Below are 22785 nucleotides of genomic sequence, written 5' to 3' on the forward strand. Positions count from 1 at the left end.
TGTCCACTTCCTATGCCCGATATGCAAGGCCCTGACTTAGTTGCTTCCTTGTCTGGGCCCCAGTGGAGGGACAGACCTAGAGGAGGTTGGCATCGGTGAACAAGCAGGGGAATATGGAAGGAGGCAGCTAGAACCGACACAACGCAGCTCTGAATCCTGGCTGTGCCACTTCATCCCTGTGTGACTGCCAAGTCTCTGCAGTGCTGTGTTGTAAAGATTAATTAATGGGGTTGTGTTGTAAAGATTAATTAATGGGGTTGATTCTGAGTGGCGGTGGTTCTTATCTTTATACTCCTTTTTTATCTTCAGACTCTCCTGTGTTCCTCAGGAGCTGGCTCTGGCCCCCGCCGCTCACTCTCCCAATATCCTTCCTTCTCCCCAGGCTGCTCCCGGCAGATCGGCTTCTCATTCGTTCGACCCAAGCTCTGTGCCTTCTCTGGCCTCTATTACTGCGACATCTGCCACCAAGACGATGCTGCAGTGATCCCGGCCAGGATCATCCACAACTGGGACCTCACCAAGCGCCCGGTGAGTCCCAGCCCAGCCTGCCGTGGCCACACAGGGCTGCTGGATGACAGAGAAATGGTCACCCCTCTTGGCTGCTGCTGTCCATCTGTTGGGGGGAGTTTGGCTCTAAGGAAGGCAGGGTCTGGTTCAGGGCCTGTGATATGGGGAAGATGGTCAAGAAAAAACTCGGTGCTGGTCTGGAGCCTCTGGCAGAGCTCTGTCAGTGCCTGCGTGGTCCTCAGGGAGGAGTCTGAAGATGGTTTTCTGCACTTTTGCTGTGACAAATCTGTTTAAGGCACCAGCAACTGGATGGATGGATGGATGGATGGATGGATGGATGGATAGACGGATGGGTGGATGGTCTGGCCAGCTGGTTGCATATTCCCTTGGAGCAGTCAGCCTTTTCTGTTGTCAATGTAAGAACCTGACAATAGAAAAAACTAATGACAATTACCAGGAAGCAAGACCTCAAATACTCTAGAGAATGACAGCTTTGCACTTTCTTTTATACGTTGCAATTAAAGAGGGAACGTAATGAAGATTACATGAAGGTGACAGAAAGCAAGGCAGGGACTAACTTACAGAATAAAATACAGAGTGGTCGCACTTACAGAGAAGGGGGTTTAAAAGAGGCATTTCAGAGGTGTGTTAGCCTAGATGCACAGAACAGTGGACCTCACCTGCTCAAGGCAGAGATAAGCCTTTTGCTAGAGAAGGTACAGACCTGGGCCATGCTTACCCCCGGCACCTGCCCAGTCAGGGATTTATGATCCGATCACCTTGTAAGCTTACTTCTGGTTAGATGTAGTACCCCTTTTTTGTCCATACCATGCATCTATTTATGTATGCATCTGCTTTTTTATAAAACTGGGATTATACTGGACTCACATTGTTTCATAACACACTTTGTCTACTTGGTATGACATCTTTGATACTTTATGTTCACCAAATGCTTTTAACTGAGATGTATTTTAAGATGGTTCAGGCTTTCCTCTTCAGCTGAGCCTGCCCACTGTTCTGGCTGCGTTACCGTGAGCGGAGTATTTGACCTCCGCTCCTCACCAGGAAGGCGGGTTCTGCCAGTGTGTGTGTGAGGCCTGAGGAGGCGGTTCCCGCAGTCACTCAGGCGGTGCCTTACATGGTGCCTTCCCCCGTCCCGATGCAGGTCACACTGCCCCTGGTTCACGGACAGGGTCCATGCAGTCTTGGCATGTGGATGTGTCCTCACCAGGGCACAGGGAGCACAGGACTCAGAGTCTGTGCCATCCCAGCCTCTACCCTCCTGGGGATGGAAACCGCGAAGACGTTAGCTTCACTTTGTTTTTGTTTGGGGGGGGGGGGGGGTTTGGTTACCTCTTCCCAACCCATGCCTTCAATGCTAAGTATTTAAATAACTACATGGAGAAAATTAAACCTCAAAATCACCACAAATGCAAAGAACCCTTTGACCTTAAACACACTCACTATTTACACCACCTGGATATTTCTGTGGAGCCACCTCCACATTCGTTGCTGTAATTCTGGTGCCACTTCCTCGTTCCAGCTAGAGAATGACAATACTCTTCTGGGCACTTCTGAGACTGGCAGATAGCCAGCTCTCTCTCCGTGGTCCCTGGCTGGGAAACAGGGAAGTTCAGACTAGAAAGCGCCTGGCTCTCAGGTCAGGGGCCTCTCTGCTCACCGTCACTGCCCTGGCTGACCCACTTATGTGAGGCCGCCTGGCACTTGGCAGGATGTGAGGCCAGGACCAGGCTGCTTTCTTTGTCTGTCTCCTCCTGAGCATGCAGGCCAGAAGCAGTCCCCGGAGCACAAAGCCCTGCCCGCCTGCAGCGCTGGGCTATTTCCAGCGCACATTCCTCCTGTTATTTCATCTGAGCCTCACCCAAGGCCTGAGGCTGAGCTGCGGTCAGGGATGGGGTGGGTGGGGGCTGGGGAACAGCAGTCTGATCTCACTCACAGGGGCTTGGACACTGGGCTGCCCAGTGGTTGGGGGCTGGTACCTCTGGGAAATGGGAAAGAAGGAGTTAGTTGTCCATTGCTGGGCGAGGCAGGAGATGCCAGTGGACTTGGGGAACCAGAAGCCAGAAGCCTCCTGAGGTCCCTGTTACATTCCTGACCCTCCAGAGGGCAGCTGGTCCACAGCTGAAGCTCAGAGTCTGATGGCAGCCCTTTGGCTGAGTCTATGCTCCATGCCAGGAGCTTACATAGACTTTGTTGTTGTTAATCCTCACCCGAGGATATTTTTCCATTAATTTTTTAGAGAGAGTGGAAGGGAGGGGGAGAAAGAGAGAGAAACATCTATGTGAGAGAGACACATCGATCGGTTACTTCCCGCAGGTGCCCTGACCGGGGCCTGGGATCAAGCCTGCAACTGAGGTACGTGCCCTTCACCAGAATCAAACCAGCACCCTTCAGTTCGAGGGCTGGTGCTCTTAACCACTGAGCAGACCTGCTAGTGCACTTGGATTATTTTTTAATCTAAACTCAAAATAATTTCAGGAGACAAGTGGTTTTATTTTTTTCCATTTTACACATAAGGAAACTGAGTCACCGAGAGTTTAAGGAAGGAAGTTTCATGGGTGATAAGGTGGGACGTAGTAGAGCCAGGATTCAAATCCAATTCTGACTTGACAGACAGACTCCTAACTCCACCGTTGAGAGCGGAGGAGACCACACCTCAGTGTAGACCTGGTCTCCTCTTCCTCCAGGTGGGCTGGATAAGCCACGCTGGCTTCTCTGAACCTCAGTTTCCTCACCAGTAAAGTGGGGATGATGGCACCTTCCCATTTGGGTTGTTCTTGGGGATGGAGAAAAGAGGTGGTCAGGGTCCTCAGCCCAGCGGGTAGCAAATAGCAGGCGCTCAGCACGTGGCTTTGGCATTAGGGCTGGGCCTGAGGGTGAACCTTCCAGCACCCTCTCAGGAGGGCAGCCTGAGATTGGTCACTGCTCTCTGCCCGGAGACGGGGGAGCCCTGGCTGCTGCTGCTGGCGAGAGCGAGGGAACTGGGGAAACCTCTCGTCAGGCTGCGTCTGATCTGTGGCTTCCTGTGGTTGGAGCCTGACTCAGCCAGTCACCTGGTTCCTGAGTCGGCCTTTGGGCAGGAAAATGGGGGCTGGGAGGAGAGGAAGTTGTGGGAAGGGTCTCTGAGGCCCAGGGGAGGGGGACCCAAGCAGCTGGGGCCATGGACGGAGAGGAGGTTCGGGGCTCATATAAACTCAGTTTATGAGCCGTGGGCCCAGGCCAAGTCACGTCATCTCTCTGACCCTCAGTCTCTTCACCTGTAAATGAAATGGCACCACTCCTCTCGGAGGCGGCCGCAGCCTGGGTGGGTGGGTGGGTAACACAGGGCCTGACCCAGAGGCGCTTACTGAATGGCCTTTCTGTTTCACCCCCATTGCCCGGGGGTGCCCCCAGATCTGCCGGCAGGCCCTCAAGTTCCTGACGAAGATCCGGGCCCAGCCCCTCATCAACCTGCAGCTGGTGAACCCGTCGCTGTACGAGCACGAGGAGCGGATGCACCTCATCGGGAGGAGCCGGGAGCAGCTGAAGCTCCTGGGGGACTACCTGGGCCTGTGCCGAAGCGGCGCCCTGAAGGAGCTCAGCAAAAGGTGAGCCCCGCACAGACACACGCCCGGCGTCCTCCGGGGACGTGCAGGAGGCAGCCAGTCAGTGACTCATCATTGATGTTTCTCTCCCTCCCTTTCTCCCTCTCTCTTCCCCTCTGAGATAAATAAACATGTGTTTAAAATACACACACACACACACACATATATATGTATATATGCTGCTATTGACTTTAGAGAGAGAGGGGGAGAGAGAAATAGAAACATCGATTAGCTGCCTCCCACACAGCCTCCACCGGGGATTGAGCCCGAGACCTGGGCATTGCCCTAACCAGGAGTTGAACTGGCAACCTCCTGGTGCCTGGGGCCACGCTCAACCACTGAGCCACACCAGCTGGGCCATAAAAACATATTTTTTTTTTTTAAAAAAAGAAGCACAACAGGCACGAGAAAGAGCACGAGAGGAGCCTCTGCCAGGCCTCAGACCCACTGTGTGGTTCAGGGAAGTTGCTTTACTTCTTTGAGCCTCGTTTTTCTTGTCTGTAAAATGGGCAAGTCCCCCTGTATTCGTGTGGCCTTCCTGAGTTGTGGTGAAGGCTGCATAAGAGGCTTGGGGGCTGGGAAGGGACACAGACAGGCAGACAGAAGGCCCTGGCTCAGCGTGGCATGTGCCGTGAGGGAGGGCACCTGACCCAGCTTCGGCAGGGTAGCCCCCAGAGGAGATAGCATCTGAGCTGAGCGTTTGTGGAGTTCTGCCTTTTCATGAAGGAAAAACAGTGCTTTTCTTCCTGCAGAGATAATATTCCAGCAGTCAGAATGAGAATCAGGCAGGAAGTTGGGACCTGAGGTATTCGTTTGAGCTTCCAGACTCATTCTGCCTCCACACAGGAAAGCAGGGTGACCACGGCACACGGCACCCCGCGTATGGGGAGATGGGCTTGGAAAACCAAGGGGAAGGGGAGGCCGGCTCTCCTGGCCCAGGGGACCTGTGGCATGGAGGGGGTGGGCGTGTGGCTCACCTAGTGCAGCTGGGTGGGTTGTGGGTGCAGGGCCAGACCTGGAGGCGCTGTGTGCCACCCAGAGGCACCTGGGTGTTGTTCTGCCAGCAGTGGGAGCCATTGGAGGGTGTGAGCAGGGGCTGTCGCATTCCGGTCCGGAGTCTGACAAGACCGAGTTTGGCAGCAGAGGTAGCAATTCTAGTAATTCGCCGAGAGGAAAGGTGGCTTGGACTGAGTCATCCAGGTGGAGGGCGAGAGGACGAGAAGGGCTGAGAAGGAAGAGGCAGGTCTCGGATGTGGGATCCCCTTTCCCTCAGAGGACCCAGCCAGGGGGCTGCCACCAGCAAAGGGGAGCTCCCGCCCTCTCCTCCCCCCCCCCCCCCCCCCCGACTTCACCTCCCTCTGCAGCTGTGAGGCCTCTGAGTGTGACAGGCCCGGGTGCGGTGGCCCCCAGGGCTTCCATGACTGAGCAGAGGGCAGATGATAGAGGTGACTCCCCATCCCAACCAGCCCCACCCTTCCTGCCAGCTCAGGAACAGCCTGAGCACTCTCCCCGCCCCTGTGTTTTCCTGGTGATAAATGGCGGCTTCCTGTTCCCAGAAAGCTGGGATTTTCCTAGGGAGACCAGCGTAAAGAACTGAGCATCTAGCCCTGGCTGGTTTGGCTCAGTGGATGGAGCTTCGGCCTGCAAACTGAAGGGTCCCGGGTTCGATTCCGGTCAAGGGCATGTACCTTGGTTGCGGGCACATCCCCAGTAGGGGGTGTGCAAGAGGCAACTGATTGATGATTCTCTCTCATCAATGTTTCTGACTCTCTATCCCTCTCTCTTCCTCTCTGTGAAAAATCAATAAAATATATATTAAAAAAAAAAAAAAAAAAGAACTGAGTGTCTAGCCCTGGCTGGTTTGGCTCAGTGGATGGAGCATCGGCCTGCAGACTGCAGGGTCTGGGGTTTGATTCCCATCAAGAGCACATGCCCGGATTATAGGCTCGATCCCCAGTTTGGGGTATGCAGGAGGCAGCCGATCAATGATTCTCTCTCATCATTGATGTTTCTCTCTCCCCCTCTCCCTTCCTCTCTAAAATCAATAGTGTGTGTGTGTGTGTGTGTGTGTGTGTGTGTGTTAAAAAGAGAAAAAAAGAAAAAACTGAGCATCCATTTGGCAGTGTCCCCACCCCGCGGACCACCATGCGGCCTGCCTGGCTGCTTGGGGGGACTTGCCATCTCCACCCTGGATTGGCTTCCCCGGGCCACCATGGAGGCTGTGGAGTGAGCCATGGCCAAGCCCCCATTCCAGGCAGCCCAGGGTCTGGCCCCATCCTGCCGGATGTTCAGAGCATCCTGGGGCGGGTTTCCAGGCTTCCTCGGCACTGGATCCCTCTCCCCAGAACCCCAACACCACGCGCACGCTCAGCCCGGCCAGGCAGGCTTGTACCAGGGGGGCGTCTGCAGGTGTTTCCTCTCCGTCCGCAGGATGTCACCCTGGGACCTCTGTCATCAGCGGTAGAAACCAGAGCCCGGGTGGTGGTGGAGCCTCATCCTCTGTCTCCCGCCTCCCCACCCGCCTCTGAAATGGGATCTGCCGTGGGCTTAGGACAGGTCTCAGGTCCTCACAGGGCACCGAAAGCAGATGCTTGAATGTCTGTCCCTCAGCCAGACCAGGGCTGCAGGAGGGCAGAAGCCGTGTCCTGTGCATTTCTGTCCCCAGCACTGTCCCCGATGTGTGAGGGGGCAATAACGACAGCAGCTGACCCCTACAGGCATCCGCAGGCTCTGAGCCAAGTGCTCACCCTCAAACTCCAGCTCTGCAGCTTCCTAGCGGGGCGGCCACAGCAAGTTAGTTAACCTCTCTGTTCCTCCGTGTCCTCTCCTCCCCAAAGGGAGCATTGTAATAGTGCTGACCTCAAAGGATTATTATGAGGTTGAATAAATTTATATGCAATGAGTGGCCAGATTATTATGATCTATGATTGCATAATAATCTGGCCATTCAGTGTATATCCTATATAATAAAAAGCTAATATGCAAATTGTCCCCTCGATCAGGAGTTCGACCAGCTGGCAGACTGGCCAACCACCCATGTCCCCTTGCTCTGACCAGGCTTCATGCACAAATTCATGCACTGAGCCTCTAATATATGTATATATTGAGTGGCCAGATTATTATGCATTCAGAGATCATAATAATCTGGCCACTCAGTGTGTGTGTGTGTGTGTGTGTGTGTGTGTGTGTATATATATATATATATATATATATATATATATATATAAACTTTCAGCCCAGTTCCTGGTACCAACTGTTAACTTTCATCACCTTCTTCCTCATTATTATTTTTATAGACATTTATTTTTTATACATTTAAGTTAAAAAGTATTTTTAGCCTCACTGAGGTATAGTTGACAAATAAAATTGTAAGATATCTAAAGTGTACAGCATGTTGATTAGCAATATGTACACATTGGGAAAGATTTCCTCCCATCTGGTTAATTAACACATTCACTACCTTATTTACTTATTTATTTTTCATAAATTTTTTTGGTAAGAACATTTATCTCTCAGTGAATTTCAATTATGCAATACAAGTTTAGCAACTAGAGTTAGGTAATTGTTCATTGTTTACGATGTGCCAGGCACTGTGCCAAAAGCTGTAAATAAATTATTCAGCCCTCACGACAACTCCATTTCTCAGGTGAGGAAACGTGAGGCTCAGGGCGGTTAAGTAACCTGCCGAGGGGCCATGTTAGTCAGGCCCTGGCAGGCCAGGTTCCGGCCAGGCCGGCTGGCTGTGCTCCTGGTCACCGCTCCGCCCGGTGGGAGGTGCCTGGTTAGCCCGGCTCAGGGGACAACAAACACAGGTTGGCCGGGCTTGGAAACGCTTCTGAGGGACCTCGTGTGTTTTCTTTGAAGGCTCAGCCACAGGAATTACCTCTTGGAGTCTCCCCACAAGTACAGTGTCGCTGACCTCCAGCAGGTGAGAGAGTTGTCCCCCCTCCCCCAGACCTCTCCAGAGAGACCCCGTTCCTGGGAAACTCCAAAGGGGGGTGGGTGGTGGTGCTGAGTTCCCTGAGACAAAGCAGGGGTCTGCAGCGTCCCAGGACCGTGGGATGGCGTCCCTCCGGCCCTTGCTTCTGGGGCAGAGTGAGCCCGCAGGGCCCCTGGAAAAGCGGCACGAAGCAGAGCCCAGGGTCACAGGGCAAGCGTTTGAGGCATTCCTTTGCTCAGGGAAAGAAACAGTGGATTTGGGCCTCGTCTCTCAATCCCATGGTCCCCAGCTGCACAAAGGCTGATGCCTGTGCTGCTTGGCCTGATTTGGGGAGGATTTTTTTTTTTTTTTTTGAGGGAGGGAGGGAAGAAGGGAGAGATAGGAAGATCGATGAGAGAGAAACATCGATCAGTTGCCTCCCACCCCCACCCCCCTGCACTGGGGATCCAGCCTGAAACCCGGGCATGTACCCTGACCAAGAATCGAACCAGGGACTAATTGGTGCATGGGTTTATGCTCAGCCACAGAGCCACACCACCGGGGGGAGGAGGAGTTCTTCAGGCAGGGTGCCACCAATAGGCCACGTTTTGCGGATGGCCGTGGCCTCAGCACAGCTCCCTAAAACGCCTGGCGGCTTGCCCCTGCCTCTACAGATCTCGGAGGGAGTGTATGAAGGTTTCCTCAAGGCCCTGATCGAGTTCGCCTCCCAGCACGTCTACCACTGTGACCTGTGCACCCAGCGCGGCTTCATCTGTCAGATCTGCCACCACCATGACATCATCTTCCCCTTTGAGTTTGACACCACTGTCAGGTATGCAGGACACCCCGCCAGGCGCCCCCCTCCCCCCGCCCCCCAGCATTTCGGGGTGGGAACACACTTACCATCCCCTCTGCGCTGGTGTCCCGGGTTGGTGAGGTTGTTTAGAGCGGCTGATGCCCTGGGCAGTCATGGCCAGCCCCAGTCCTGCTCAGGGGACACACAAGCCCTCACAGAATGCTGCTGGCTCTTTTCCGGGGCCTCAGTGTTGTCAGCTATGAATGGGTTGAGGAGTGTTAGACAAGGCCCAGCACAAAACGGGCAGCTGGTGGGTGACCTCTGCCCCTGTCAAGGTTATTCTTATTCCCAGTTACCACTTGCTCATTATCAGAAGCCTCTAAATGAACAAATGCATCCACCAAACCTTTCTTCCAAAATGTGGGAGTGGAATCCCATCTGAACTGGTGGGAGCATTCATCCATTTTCAGTAGGTGTTCCCTGGCCCAGATTCAGCCCCTGAACCGACCTGGGCTGAGTGTTTCCACTGCAGAGTGTCTTAACCATAGGCAAGAAGTCATTAGTGAGTCTCCGCAGCATCTATAAAAAGTGAAATGGAGGGTCAGCATGCATCACATGACCTTGGGTACACATCGCTGCAGGACTCTCCTCTCCCTGGATGAGAAGTGGTGCCCGCGGGCCTGGGGCTGTGGGTGGAGCTCAGCCCGGCTGTGGGCTCCAGTCGGGAGCACTGGCCGGCCTCAGGCCCCGGAGGCCTCCAGCCCGTCCGCACCAGCAGCACTGCCTCTCCCTCCCAGGTGTGGCGAATGCAAGACCGTCTTCCACCAGACCTGCCAGGCCGTGGTGGAGGGCTGCCCCCGCTGTGCCCGCCGGCGCAAGTACCAGGAACAGAACGCTCTCACCTAACCCGGTCCCCTGACCCCCCCCAAAGGCCTCGGGGTGAGGGTTCGGCTCAGCCACGCAGCTGGGTTTGCCATCAGCCCGGCCTCGCTCGAGGTGTCACCGCTGTCGCCCTCGTCAGGAGGACTCAGAGGTGACCAGAGCACGAGCGGTCCGGAGGGAGGCCCTGATGGTGGGTGCCCCCCTCACCTGCTCCGGGAGACGCCCCCTGTCTGGGTGCTGGGGCGGGGGGACTTCGTGCTCATCCGGCTCCAGCTCACCTCACTGACATGGCACCCCATCAGGGCTGTTCACACACTGTGGAAACAAGACTTGGGGCGCATTTCCAAATCCACATTCCTGATTAAAAGGTCTAGTTTTTTTAAGGTGGGTTTTCCCCTTCCTATTTCAATCGAAAATATTTTTCTATTCTTAACCCTATACAAGTCACCTAAGAAACCCAGGCATTCTCACCAGGAGCAGATGTGCAGGTACCGCCCAGCCTGGTCAGACGGGCAGGTGGTTGGGCATCCCTGGGACCGAGCCCGCCAGCCGCCTTTCCTTCACCCTCCCCGGACGCTGGCTGCCAACAGCTCAAGTGCAATGTGCCAAACCGCCATGGGGCCAGGCGGGGTCAGCCCTGATGCCACCTCCTTCCTCTCCCTCTCCTTACTCCTGCCCTGTGCCCCCCACCTGAAAAGCCCATCTTTCTCTGTGTCCGAGCCCCCGGCTCCGTAGCCTGGGCTCTGGTCCCTGCAGGAGAAGGGGAATGACTCCAAACCAGCACTGTCAGCACTTTGCATCTTCCTGGGCCAGGGAAGGGCCCACCCCTCAGCCCCATGCCCTCCTCACTCCTACCCTGCACTGGGACACTCTCAGGGCCCCGCCCCTGCCTGCCTGACCCCTGCGGGGACAGGTAGGTGGGCTCACGGAGGGCAGCGAGCCCAGGCGGGGGGCCGGCCTTGGCCGGCCGTGGGACACTGGCTCGTCCTTCACGAGACGTGCCAGCCCTGCTGCCGAGCCGTGCGGGGCCGGCGGGGAAGGCCCATGGAGTCTGCACCTCGCTCACAAAGCCATGCGTTCACACAGCTCTGCTCAGCCGGCCCAGGAGGGACCGTGGAGACCGGGACATCTCACTGGAACACCATTGCCGTCTGAAGCAGTGTTGGCGTTGTTTTCAAATGACATGTAGACGCTTGAGGTTTGGAGGAATCGGGCTGTGATTCCTCTGCTGCATCCTCCCCTCCTCCCCTGAACCCAGCGAGCCCCCTCAGCCCTGGGCCCTCGTCACCTCTGCCCTCACTGGAGACTGGGGGCCTCGTGTGCAGGTCACGGTCCTGTCAGGAGAGGAGCCCGCTCCCCTTCTCCCTTGGGGTGACTTGGCTGCTGAGTCACCAGTCTAGCCCGGTGGAGCTGGGCGAATTGTGCAATAGAACAGAGGAGGTGCCAGGCAGGTGGGGGAGGGGCTGCCGCACAGCCTCTCTGGCCTTCTCGTACGAGGGTGCACACCTGTGCCCAGCACACCGAAGCCTCCAGAACCAGAAATGGATCCTTGTCCTCACCCCACCCCTCACAGAGCATTTGTGCAAGCACAGCCTGATCGGAGCCCCGGCTGCCCTGATCCCTGAGTGGGCAGGAGCCCAGCCTGGGCCTGTGAGTATATCCACGAGGTGCCCTAGGAGGTGGCAGGAGCGAGGCCCTGGAGGCGCTCACTTCAGTCCGCTCCACCCCCGGGGCTCCCGGAGATTGGTAGCATTAAAGCTGAGGCTCTCCCCACCCCCAGAAGCTGCTGATGCGTCCAGAAGGGCTGAGTTACACCTCCTCCTCTCCGATGGAAAGCTGACGTGAGCCCCAGTAGTGCCCACACCATTTAAAGTGTCACTTTATGCAATAAACTTTGCAGCATGGGGCCCCGGTGCTGAGGCGTGCTTTGCAATGTACTGAAGGAGCTGCTGCTGTGTGATGTCTGAATGATTTTGCAGTAAAGATCTGATATTTCTAATCTCTGGTCCGGCTTCTGCGTCCTAAATGCTGTGGCTGATTGGGGGAGACCATGGGCCAACCATTGCCAGCCTGATTGGGCCTCCACGCTCCTGTCAGTTCCTAGGCAACGAGAGAACAGGATGGGGGGGGGGGGTGGTAAACATTTGCAAGCAGGAGGCTTGTGTGCCAGCAGTGGGCATGGAGGAGAGAGGGCGGTGACAGGTTCAGTATATACCCCACCCTTGCCAGTCTGAGGAGGCAGGGAGGTGTTCTCACATGCAGCACCCAAAGCTGGTACCCGAAATCCCACCACATGGCTCCTTTCCTGTGCCTTCAGTGCCAAAGCACAGCCCCTGGCCCTGGGACATGTGAGCCCACAGGCCTGCATTCCCCACTGGAGTGAGCGAGGGGCTCCGGAAGGACAGGCTGGCTGGGCAGTGCCCCTGGTCAGCCCTCGAGGTCTGAGGCTCACCTTGGCTTTTACTTGGCTGCAGACCTTCCTCGGAAGCCCAGGGGGCCCTGCAGGGGGAAGCCCACCGCTGCCCACTGTGAGGACAGAAGAAGGAGACGCTCCTTTTCAGGGAAGTCAGGTTGTAGGAAATGGGATGGAGATGATGACATTTAGGTCTGTGGTTTCCTGTTCTTCTAGCCCATGAGGGAGCACCCCTGCCCAGCCTATGAGCCCAGCTCCCTTCAAGCTCACCTCCCTCCAGGGGCAGTAGGTGGTGGTAGGTTCCGGGAAGACAAGAGGAACCTGGTTTGAGGGCTGGGGTTGGGGGTGGGGTGGGAGGAGGCAGGCCCACCTGGGGCAAGAGGGCCAAGGACAAGTGACCTGCCCTGCCTTCGGACTCAGCGCCCTTCTCCTCAGCAAAGAGCCTCTGGACTCTTGCCCCCCACACCCACCTCCACCACCTAAAGGAGGATGGGAGATTTGGAGACCTCATTCCAACCCCAAAGAGGCTTGTCTCATTATAAAAGTAGTTAGTCAGGCCTGGCCAGTGTGGCTCAGTGGTTGAGCATGGACATAGGTCACATGCCTGGGTTGCAGGCTCCATCCCCAGTAGGGGGCCCGCAGGGGTCTGCTGATCAGTGATTCTCATCATTGATGCTTCTGTCTCTCCCTCTCCCTTCTTCCTCTCTGAAATCAATAAAAATGTATTTTTCTAAAAGTAGCATTCATCATGGCTAATATACTGTGTGTTTAATAATAATAATAATAATAATAATAATAATAATAATAATATGATAATAACAACACGGTCCTTAGTGCACCTCATTTAAGTTTCTCAGTGATCCTGTGAAGTAGGTGTTGTGTCCCAGCTCACAGGAAGCAGACAGAGATAAGGTGAGGATCCTGAGCCCGGCCCCAGGAAGTTGCTCTGGTCTTACCCTGGAGACAGAGCGGAGGGTGCCCTCCTCCCCAGCAGGGCTCCCGGGGCAGAGGAGAACCGAGTAGTCGGAAGGGAGATCTAGCCAGAAGGTGGTGAGGAGACCCTCTGCTGCCCCCTCGTCCTCCCATCCTGGTCCGGCTGCCCCCACCTCCCAAGAGGACAGCCAGGTGCGGCCGGGCTCCCGGGAAGCGCGGGAGGAGGGGGTGGCGCCTCCGATCCTGGGGCGCTGGCCGGGCCGGAGGGGACAGGAAGCCGGGACACCGGGGATTGTCTCCCGCCGCAGCCCTGCCGGCCGGAGGAAGTTGTGCTGGTGCGCCGGCCGGTGCCTCCCTCGCTGACTGTGGAACAGGAAACCCGCCGCGGGACCGGGCGGCGGAGGGGAGCGCGCCGGGCGCCGAGCAAGTGGAGGCGAGCGGACACCCCGAGGTGCTGAAGCCGGGCCAGCGGGCGGGGTGGGGGCCGGGGGTGGGGTGGGGGCCGGGGGTGGGGTGGGGGGCCGGGGGCCGCAGGTGCCGGTCCTCACGGGGCGCCGCGCCGGCTCCTCTGCCTGTCCGTGGGGACTGGGCGGCCCCGGCCCCGGAGGATGCCGCGCGGGACGGCCCCTCCCTGGGGAGGCCGGGGGGCTGGGGGGGCGGGGGACGGGGGGGGGCGCCCTCAGTCCGGGGATGGGAGGGGCCCAGGTCCAGGGCCCCAGCGCCGGCCGGGGCGTTGGCGCCGCTGTGATTCGCGTCGCAGGGCACCTCCTGGCTACCGGTCCGTCCGCGCTCCGGGATCCTCCCCGCCCCCCGCTCCCCCCGCCCCGCTCCCCGCATTCCTCCCCTCCTCTCCGCGCCCCCGAGGTCAAGGTGCCGAGGCCGGGGTGCCATCCTCGCCCACCCCAAACCCTGCGTTCCCGGAGCGTCCCCCGCGCCGAGTTTGCCCGGCGGCCGCCCGGCCGGGAGCGGGGCGGGCGGGGCGGGCGGGGGCCCAGCGCGCGGTGCCCGGCGCCCGGCCGCCGAGGGCGCGTAGCTGGTGATTCCAGTGCCAGCGGCCTCGCTCGGGTTGGAATGCCCCGGACAGACAACAAGCCGGGGCCAGGAGTCCCTGGGAGGCAGAGGCTCGTGGTCAACAGATCCCGGGAACAGAGGGGGGGCAGGGGCGGGGCTCTGCCTTCCAGAGGCTCTGCTTGCGCCCCGCCAGCACCCCGCGCCCCTTGCCCCGCGCCCGGTCACTCGGATGGAGCCGGTTCCCAACAGGGACTCCAGCAGTCCCCGCGCCCTCATCCCCACCCTCCTCCACACACACACACACACACACACACACACACACACACACACACACACCCCTCCTGGTTTCTCCTGCCCCGGGACCAGCTCCCAGCTCCTCGCGGGCCCATCCCGGCCCCCCCTCGCCCCCTCCAGACAGAGCTGCGCTGGGTCCGGGGACAGCCCGCCAGAGCGCCCTCTCCCTTCTGTCCCCATCCAGCTCCGGCCACGGGAAATCTCTCCAGCCCCGCCGCCGAGTCCCGGCCCCACGAGACGAGATGGCAGGCGCCTGACCTGCCTCCGCCCGCGGGCGCAGCCCACCCGGCCCATGGGCGCCCGGAGAGCCGCCCCGCCAACGTGAGTGGCCGCGCGGGCAGGGGGGGTGAGGGCGCCTCCTGGGGGTTGGCGGCTTCCCCTGGGCTGACCCCGCCGCCCAGGCCCAGCGTGCTCAGTGACTCAGTTTCCCCAGCGAGGAAAGCTTGGCAAAGTCCAGGGGGAGCCTGTTCCCCGGGGTCCCTCCGCTCAGCGAGCAGCCCGGCTCCCGGTGCTGGTCCCCGCCGCCTCTGTGGGCGGGCGGTGTGGTCCGTGGAAGGCCTGCAGGAGCCAGCCCCTTCCGAAGGAGGCCGCCGGCGCGGGCTCTGATGGAGGGACATGGCAGATGTGGAGTTAGGCTCTGAAGCCAGGCCGAGCCAGCAGGGAGTGGCTGGGGCTGTGGTGCTCGCTCCGGGCCCTGGAGACAAGGCCGGAGTGTCCACGGACACGCGCGCACTCTCTGGGGGCCACTGGCCGGCAGCATCGTGGACATCTCAGGGCAGGTAGACCGGAGCGAGGGCCCGCCCTTTCCCGGAGGTGGAGGTGGAGGTGGAGGAGGTGGAAGGTGGAAGGTGGAGGAGGAGGTGGAGGTGGAGGTGGAGGTGGAAGGGGAAGAGGTGGAAGAGGTGGAGGTGGAGGTGGAGGAGGGAGGAGGGAGGAGGGAGGAGGTGGAAGGTGGAAGGTGGAAGGTGGAAGGTGGAAGGTGGAGGTGGAAGGGGAAGAGGTGGAGGAGGTGGAGGTGGAGGTGGAGGAGGTGGAGGTGGAGGTGGAGGTGGAGGTGGAGGAGGTGGAGGAGGTGGAGGTGGAGGTGGAAGGGGAAGAGGTAGAAGAGGTGAAGGAGGAGGTGGAGGTGGAGGAAGAGGTGGAGGAGGAGGTGGAAGGGGAAGAGGTAGAAGAGGTGGTGGAGGAGGAGGTGGAGGAGGTGGAGGTGGAAGAGGTGGAGGTAGAAGAAGTGGAGGTGGAAGAGGTGGAGGTAGACGAAGTGGAGGTGGAGGTGGAAGGGGAAGAGGTAGAAGAGGTGGAGGTGGAGGAGGAGGTGGAGGAGGGAGGAGGGAGGAGGTGGAAGGTAGAAGGTGGAAGGTGGAGGTGGAAGGGGAAGAGGAGGTGGAGATGGAAGAGGTGGAGGTAGAAGAAGTGGAGGTGGAGGAGGTGGAGGTAGAAGAAGTGGAGGTGGAGGTAGAAGGGGAAGAGGTAGAAGAGATGGAGGTGGAGGTGGAAGGGGAAGAGGTAGAAGAGGTGGAGGAAGAGGTGGAGGTGGAGGAGGTGGAGGTGGAGGTGGAGGAGGTGGAGGTGGAGGTGGAGGAGGAGGTGGAGGAGGTGGAGGAGGAGGTGGAGGTGGAGGTGGAGGAGGTGGAGGAGGTGGAGGTGGAGGTGGAGGTGGAGGTTAGAAGAGGTGGAGGAGGAAGTGGAGGTGGAGGTGGAGGAGGAGGTGGAGGGAGGTGGGAGCCGCAGAGCAGAGGCGGTGAGGGCCTGGTTGGGCCGGGCCAGGCTCCCAGCTCACGTCGGCAGCAAAGCCGCTGGGGAAGTAGAGAGAAACCGAGAGAACCGGTTTCCCGGCCTGGGGAGCCTTGGCCCGAGCGAAGCAGGGACGCCTTGGGCTAGGCCAGGGCGGGAGGAGGCGCTGTGGCCGCGCATTCTGTCAGCTCCGGAGGCGGGCTGTGAGGCGGGCGGGATGTGGGGAATGGGTTGTTTTCCCACATCACAAGGGGAAACTGAGGCCCACTCAACTTTTAGGCAAATGGTGGTGTCGACTTGATCTCGGCCAATCACCCCATGTCAGCAATTCTCATCCCGTGTGCTGCAGCACCCTGAGGTGCCGACAGGATTTTGTAAACATGCAAAATTTTGTAAACATGCCTTTGGCTAGTCAAAGGCACGGGCCTCTTCTCCCTAGGGTTGTCAAGTGAAAAAATGACAACAGCCAACATAATAGCTGCCCGTTGTGAATAAATCAAAGTTATATATTTTTTCAGATGTCGGTGCGCCACAGAATTTTAGTTAACTTTTGGGTGCCATGAGACGCGAAAAGTTGAAAATCGCTTTTCTCTCTCTCCCTCCCCTCCTCCTCCCTCTCGTTTTGTTTTGGTTTCTTTGTTTGTTTTGCCTTATCTCTTTGGACCAAGGCTTCCCTGGCTCTTAGGTTGAACCAGCACCACCCACAATCCTCCCCCAAGGGATTGAATGAAAGGGATTGAATGGCATAATTCCATCCCTGGGTGTAAGAATGATAATTGAAGAGATTATGTCCTACTACCGGCCGTCTCCCGTTTTACAGACGGGAAAACTGAGGCCGGAGCGCCGTCGCGATCGACGGAGGCCGCCTCCCGCCTCCGGGCTCTGACCCCGCGCCCCGCTCCTTGCCGCCCGCAGGGACAGGCGGCGGCCGCGACGGCGATGGCGGCGGACGTGGAGGGGGAGGTGTACGTCCTGGTGGAGCACCCGTTCCAGTACACCGGCAAGGACGGCAGCCAGGTGGCCATCCGGCCCAACGAGCGCTACCGGCTGCTGCGGCGCAGCACGGAGCACTGGTGGCACGTGCGCAGCGAGCCGGGCGGCCGCCCCTTCTACCTGCCGGCGCAGTACGTGCGCGAGCTGCCGGCGCTGGGGGGTCCCGCCGCGCCGCCGCCCGCCGCCCGGCCCGGCCCCGCGGCCCCCGAGCCGCTGGCCTACGACTACCGCTTCGTGAGCGCGCCGGCGCCCGCCGGCCCCGACGGCGCGCCCGCCGAGCCCCGCGGCCGGGCGGGCTCCCTGGGCGGCCCCCCGCGCGGCCCGGCCCCGCGCGGCAGCCTGGCGCCCGGCCGGCCCGCCCGCCTGTACGCGCGGCCCGCGGCGCCCGTGCGGCCGGCGCAGTCCCTGGACGACCTGGCGCGCGCCGCGGCGCCCCCTGCCGGCCTCCTGGGCGGCGCGGGCAGCTTCAAGGCCTGCAGCGTGGCGGGCTCCTGGGTGTGCCCGCGGCCGCTGGCGCGCAGCGACTCCGACAGCACCTATGAGACCATCGAGGACCTGCGCGGGCCGCCGCGGGAGGAGCGCCCCCAGCAGGTAGGTTGCGGGGAGCCGGGGGCGGGGTGGGGGCTGCACTTGACTTAACCGTCGAGCTCAGCGGGGAGCAGCAGTGTCCCCGGCTTTGGACGAAGCTCCCGCACAGCGAGCCTCGCTTTCCTCTGCCATGAAACAAGGGGTTCAGGCTCACCGCCTCTTGTCTGCCAAAATGCCAGCGCTTCCTGGAGCCCAAAGGTTTTTCGTAAAAAAAAACAAAACACACAAGCCTAGGGCAAAATTTGACTTGAACCCATGTGAGGCCGTTGGTGGTCTTTATTCGTCACATTTCATGTGGATATTCAGGTTTTGCTACCGATGAACTTGGTTGCAGGGTGCTGGCCCAGGCCTCGCTGGGAGCGGTGCGCCGCCTGTGGCCTCAGGGGTGTGCGCTGTCATTCTGAACTGTGAACCCCCACCCAGGAACACCCCACCCAGGAACACCCCACCCAGGAACACCCCACCCAGGAGCGCACCTGGCATGATAGGGGGGTTCGTGGGCCTTTCTCACAGGAGCTGGGGGGGCGGGGGTCAGACAAGATGATGGATGTGAAACTCAGGAGGCTGCTGCTTCCCTTTTTGGCCACTTCCAACATTTCAGTTCCCTCTTTAAAAAAAAAAAATAATAATAACGGGTTTGTTTCAGAAAGAAGTCCAGTCATAGTGGCTTTTTCTTTCTTTTTCGCTTCAGGTTCTATCAATAGTTGTGTTAATTTGGGAAATCGAAAACAAACAGAGCAGGTTTTTTTTAAAAAAAAACGCTTACATCCTCGGAAATCTGCCCAGGGCAGGAGTGACTTCTTGAACTTAGGAGCTTTTCGGGAGGGCGTGGCGGGAAAGCACAGACACCCGCTGTGCGATGGCGGACAGTTCGTGTGTCTCTCCGCCTAGAGAGGGGCGGGGCCGGGGGATGGCTGGATGGCCCTTGAGACGTATGAGGCTATAGTTTCTTTGTAGTGGATGTAATTTCAATAAACATTGACCCCTGCCAAGTCCCAGGCCTGAGCCTGGGATGCCCAGAGGAAGGAGGCTCCGGCCGCAGAAGCAAGATGCTGGGTCTGCCTTCCACCCCACGTGGTTACAGCGCAGGGGGCTCAGGGTTTGCGACTAGAGACCCGGTTTTGATTCTGCTGGGTCAGTCACCGGCCCCCCAGTCATCCTCCAGCCCAGTGTCATCGTGTGTAAGGCAGAACAATACCTAGGTATTAAGATTGTTGACAGCTTTCAAAGAGGTGCGGCTTGGGCGCGCCTGGCACGTGGAGGGCCGTCCACCAAAGACTGGCCACGGCCCCACTCAGTATCCTTTCCTCCTGGGCTGCCCCGCCAGCGCTCTGGTTTCTGCAGGGAACAGCCCGCCCCCTTGTGGCCAGCGTGCAGAACAGCATCCAGCGTGTAGGGAACGGACCCTGCCCGCTGGTGGGGTGCAGGGGGCTATAGGGTGGGGGGAGGGGGGCGATCCTGGTGCCCGGCGCCCTCGCCTGCCAGCCAGTTTCTGTGGGGTAGATGGCTGGCTGCCAGCGCTTCGCCTTCCGGCGCCCCTCCGTCTCCTGGGCAGACTCCTGAGCCTCACCATTCTGTGTCCTGGTGATAGTGGGGAATCTGTCCCTCTGAGGTGTGCCCCTGGAGGTGGGGGACTGCCTTGCCCTCCGCACCCCCGCGTCCCGCACAGAGCCTGGCCCAGAGCGTGTGCCGTGTATTGACTAGGGCCGAGGAGCCGCAGCTCCTTTCCCCTGAGCCCGGGCTCTGCAGGTCTGCCCAGGGTGGAAGGAGGGGGGAAGACCCTATATCGGGTTCCTCCTGAGAAATGTCCCGGCAGCCCCAGTCACGGCGGAGTGGCATCTTTGCCCCTCCGCCCCCAGGCTCCCAGCAGCGGCAGTGGTATATTGGAGAGGGCGTGGTGGGGCCTCCTGGGGAGGAACTGGGCGCCTGCAAAGAGACTCTGCCGGCCCCACTGCTGGCCCCAATTCACTGTGTGACCCCAGCAGGTTGCTTCGCATCTCTGGCTCTGCTTCCTCCTGTGTGACGGGTGTAAACCGTGCTCTCTGACCCTGCCTGCTCCCAGGGTCAGCTGTGGGTCTCCCTGACGCCCCATTCCCCCCCCCACACACACACACCTGGGGGGGGGGGGCGGGTTCTCCCCTGGGAAGGAAAGGCCGCTCTGCCCTTCTGTGCGAGGCAGCATTTAGAGAGGAATTTCCTGAAAGGTGAGCCTGCCTGTGTCTCCTGGGGAGAGACGGGAGAAGCAGGTGCTGCCCTTCCCTCCGTTACTCACTCGCTGAGCACGCACGGACGGGCGGACCTGCCACCCAGCAGGGAGCCTCGGGACACAAAGGTGACCGGGGCCCAGCCTGGGGGCAGGAGGATGTCAGCAGGGGACGGGCCCCGTCCAGCATGGCACAGGGTGTGAGAGCCAGCCACGCTCAGGTGCCCGGGCAGAGGTGCAGGCGGGACATGCAGGGCCCGCCCTCTCTGGGCAGCTGGGCGCAGCACGGGGCTGGGTGAGCAGAGGGGAGGGGAGTGCCGGGCCCGGCAGGGCCTCCTGGCCTCTCACCGGGAATCGGGGCTTTCTCCTGCAGCCCTCGGAAGGCTCTCGGAAGAAAAGGGAGAGGGTTTGGGAACAGACCCCTGTGGCAGGGCTTGGAGAATGGGGAGGACCTTCATGGTGATACTCCATGATGACAGGAGACTCGGGAGGTGGGCTCAGCAGGACTCGGTAGCCATGGGCTGAGGGGGGGGCGGCGCTGAGGGAGATCACAGTTGGCAGCTGGGGTGGGAGGGGTGACAGGGAGGAGGGGAGGGGAGAAATGAGGGGAACCACGTTGGCCCCCTGGGCTGGGCCCCGGAGGCAGTGGGCTGGGCCGGGCTCCGGCCCGGGGAGGAGCAGCTCAGCGTGTGATGATGAGAGAGCGGGGACACGGGGACACGGTGCTGAGACAGCCCTGGGCTGCCGTGTCTGGGTGACAGAACCAGGGAAGAGAGGAGAGCCTGAGAGGAGGAAACCACCGGGGAACAAGGAGCAGGCGCAGGAGCGTGCTGGCTCGAAGCTGAGGACAAGCGGCCAGGAGAAAGGGGAAGTTTGATAAAGGCCATTAAGCATGCATCGGAAGCAGCCACCAGACGTCAGTGGCCGCCTTATCAGCAGCTGGCCGAGGGGATTGCTGCAGCCAGAAAAACGAAGGGAGGAGATGGACTGGAGCGTGCGGACAGCTCCCAGGAGCTCGGCAGGGGAGGGAGAGATGCTGTGTGGCCAGAGGCAGGTGCAGGCCAAGGGTGGAGACGTCCCGGAACCTAAGAGAATGGGCAGGAGCTGGGAGGGGGGAGGCGGCGGACGGTGAGGGGGCAGTGGGTGAGAGGGGGTCCTCCGGAGGAAGGATGTGGGCGGGGCCCAGTGCAAAGCGGGGGGAAGGGGTCACGGTGTGAAGATGGAGATGACGGAGAAGAGGGTGGGAAACAGCATCCAGGCGATGGGCCCCTGGGCAGGGGGTGGTGTGGAGGGCAGGGCAGTGGGAGAGGCAGGGACCACCCCCCTCCCCAGGTGAGACGAGTCTCTGCACTCTGCAGCATTTTACAGCCTCGTCATTCACCGTCACTCACCGAGCACCGGGTGTCTGCCGCCCCCGTGCCCGCCGCCAGGACACAGAGCCCAGCAGGACACACATGGTCCCGGCGGGACACGCATGGTCCCGGGGGCTCTCGTTCAAAGGCTCCCCCTCCCCGCAGCACAGAAGGCAGGCGAAGGGGCCTCCGTGTGCCCCGAGCACAGATAGAAGAAGGTCAGAGCATTCAGGTCCGCTCTGGGCCTCCTGACCCCAAGCCCCACTCTGGCCACCAGGCTCCGTCTCAGCTGCGTGGCCTTCAGGACAAGGACAGTGCAAGCCCAAAGCACAGAGGAAGTGCCCTGTGCGTGCCCAGCCCCGTCGTGGGCACGGGCAGCGGGCAGGAGGCGGGACTCCCAAACCCTCCCCTGTGTCTGCAGCGGAGGGCGGAGGGCATTGTAGGAAAATGAGAGGCACCGGGAGAGGGCGAAGCACCTGCTTCTGAGCAGGGAGAGATGGAGGAGGGGGGAAAGGGGGGGTGAAGGGGGTGCAAGCTGGGGCACTCTGCCCCCCCCCCCCAGGTGCTCCAGGAGCCCCGGGAAGTCTGGGGGGAAGGGACCTGAGGCTCCTCCCTGTGGCGTGGGGCCCACCCCTGGGCCAGGGGGCCTTCTGACTCAGGGATTTCAGGGTGAGGTCACCCTCCCCGCCCAGGCTGGCCGTCAGGACTGGCCCGCCCCTGCTGCCCGGGCATTGGCCACAGGGAGGAAAGAGTTACAGCCCCGGCCTCTAGGCTTCTTATGCAAACAGCCCGGGAGGCACCGCACCTGAGCAGGCAGGCGGCCTGGACTGGAAGAAGCCCAGGGCCCCGGTTTCTCCCTCCTCTGCCGGGAACTGTGAGTGACCCTTCAGCTCTGGGTTGGACGCTGGGGCGGGGGCAGTGTTCCCACTCTCTCCCCTGCCTCCCGGTTCCCGCCGGTCTCCCCCTGCACCAGGCCGACGCCACCCCGTGCCCCGCCCTCCTCTCGGGACCCCAGGCCAGCACCCACTCCCCAGAGCAAGCTCCGAGGGCAGCCCAGGCAGCTGTGATGGAAACAAAGGAGCTGGCCTCGGGCAGATCCCGGGGGGGGGGGGGGCAGCCAGGCAGCCTTGGGGAGAGGGAGGCGGTGAGAGCAGGGCAGGGCGCTGGGCCAAGAGCAGGGTCCGGTGAGTCCCCGTGTCTGCACTTCCTCCTCCGCAGCTCTCCCTGCCCTCTGGCCAGGGCAGCTGGCCTGGGTGGCCCAACTGGTTTGCTCACACTTGACCTGACCTTTCGCCCTCGTGACTCACCTGCAGCCCCGGGCTGGCCCAGGATCCCTGCAGCATCCTGGCTTTGGTGAAAGAGCAGGTTGTCCCAGGGTAGCTCTGTCCCTTCCTTCTCCCATATTCCTGACCCGGAAAGCCCTCCCCACCCACAGCTCAGGGCTGAAAGGAACCACCTCTCACCCCGGGGACAGCCCCTTTGCCCCCCGGGCTCTCCCCCCAGCCTGGGCCTCCAGCCCCTGGATCACCCGTCCTCCCGCTCCCTTCTTGGGCCCCAG

At 60.1% G+C, this 22785-nt stretch overlaps 2 protein-coding genes across 2 annotated transcripts in view; both read left to right on the forward strand.

Moving 5' to 3' along the window:
• Nucleotides 1–11708, forward strand: part of PLEKHM1 (pleckstrin homology and RUN domain containing M1) — a 45013-nt gene extending 33305 nt beyond the window's left edge. Inside the window, exons 9-13 of the mRNA XM_084863411.1 lie at nucleotides 383–528; nucleotides 3922–4115; nucleotides 7977–8040; nucleotides 8706–8863; nucleotides 9625–11708. Coding sequence (XP_084719537.1) covers nucleotides 383–528; nucleotides 3922–4115; nucleotides 7977–8040; nucleotides 8706–8863; nucleotides 9625–9733 — 671 coding nt within the window. The 3' untranslated portion in view covers nucleotides 9734–11708. The remainder of the gene's footprint in view (nucleotides 1–382; nucleotides 529–3921; nucleotides 4116–7976; nucleotides 8041–8705; nucleotides 8864–9624) is intronic.
• Nucleotides 11709–12954: 1246 nt separating this feature from the next.
• The window catches only part of ARHGAP27 (Rho GTPase activating protein 27), a 32001-nt gene continuing 22170 nt past the window's right edge, over nucleotides 12955–22785 (forward strand). Inside the window, exons 1-3 of the mRNA XM_084863451.1 lie at nucleotides 12955–13506; nucleotides 14545–14681; nucleotides 17007–17675. Of these exons, the coding sequence (XP_084719577.1) occupies nucleotides 17031–17675 (645 nt within the window). The 5' untranslated portion in view covers nucleotides 12955–13506; nucleotides 14545–14681; nucleotides 17007–17030. The remainder of the gene's footprint in view (nucleotides 13507–14544; nucleotides 14682–17006; nucleotides 17676–22785) is intronic.

Source organism: Pipistrellus hanaki (assembly GCF_964339955.1).
Source record: "Pipistrellus hanaki genome assembly, chromosome: 16".
In the NCBI taxonomy this organism is placed as follows: domain Eukaryota; kingdom Metazoa; phylum Chordata; class Mammalia; order Chiroptera; family Vespertilionidae; genus Pipistrellus; species Pipistrellus hanaki.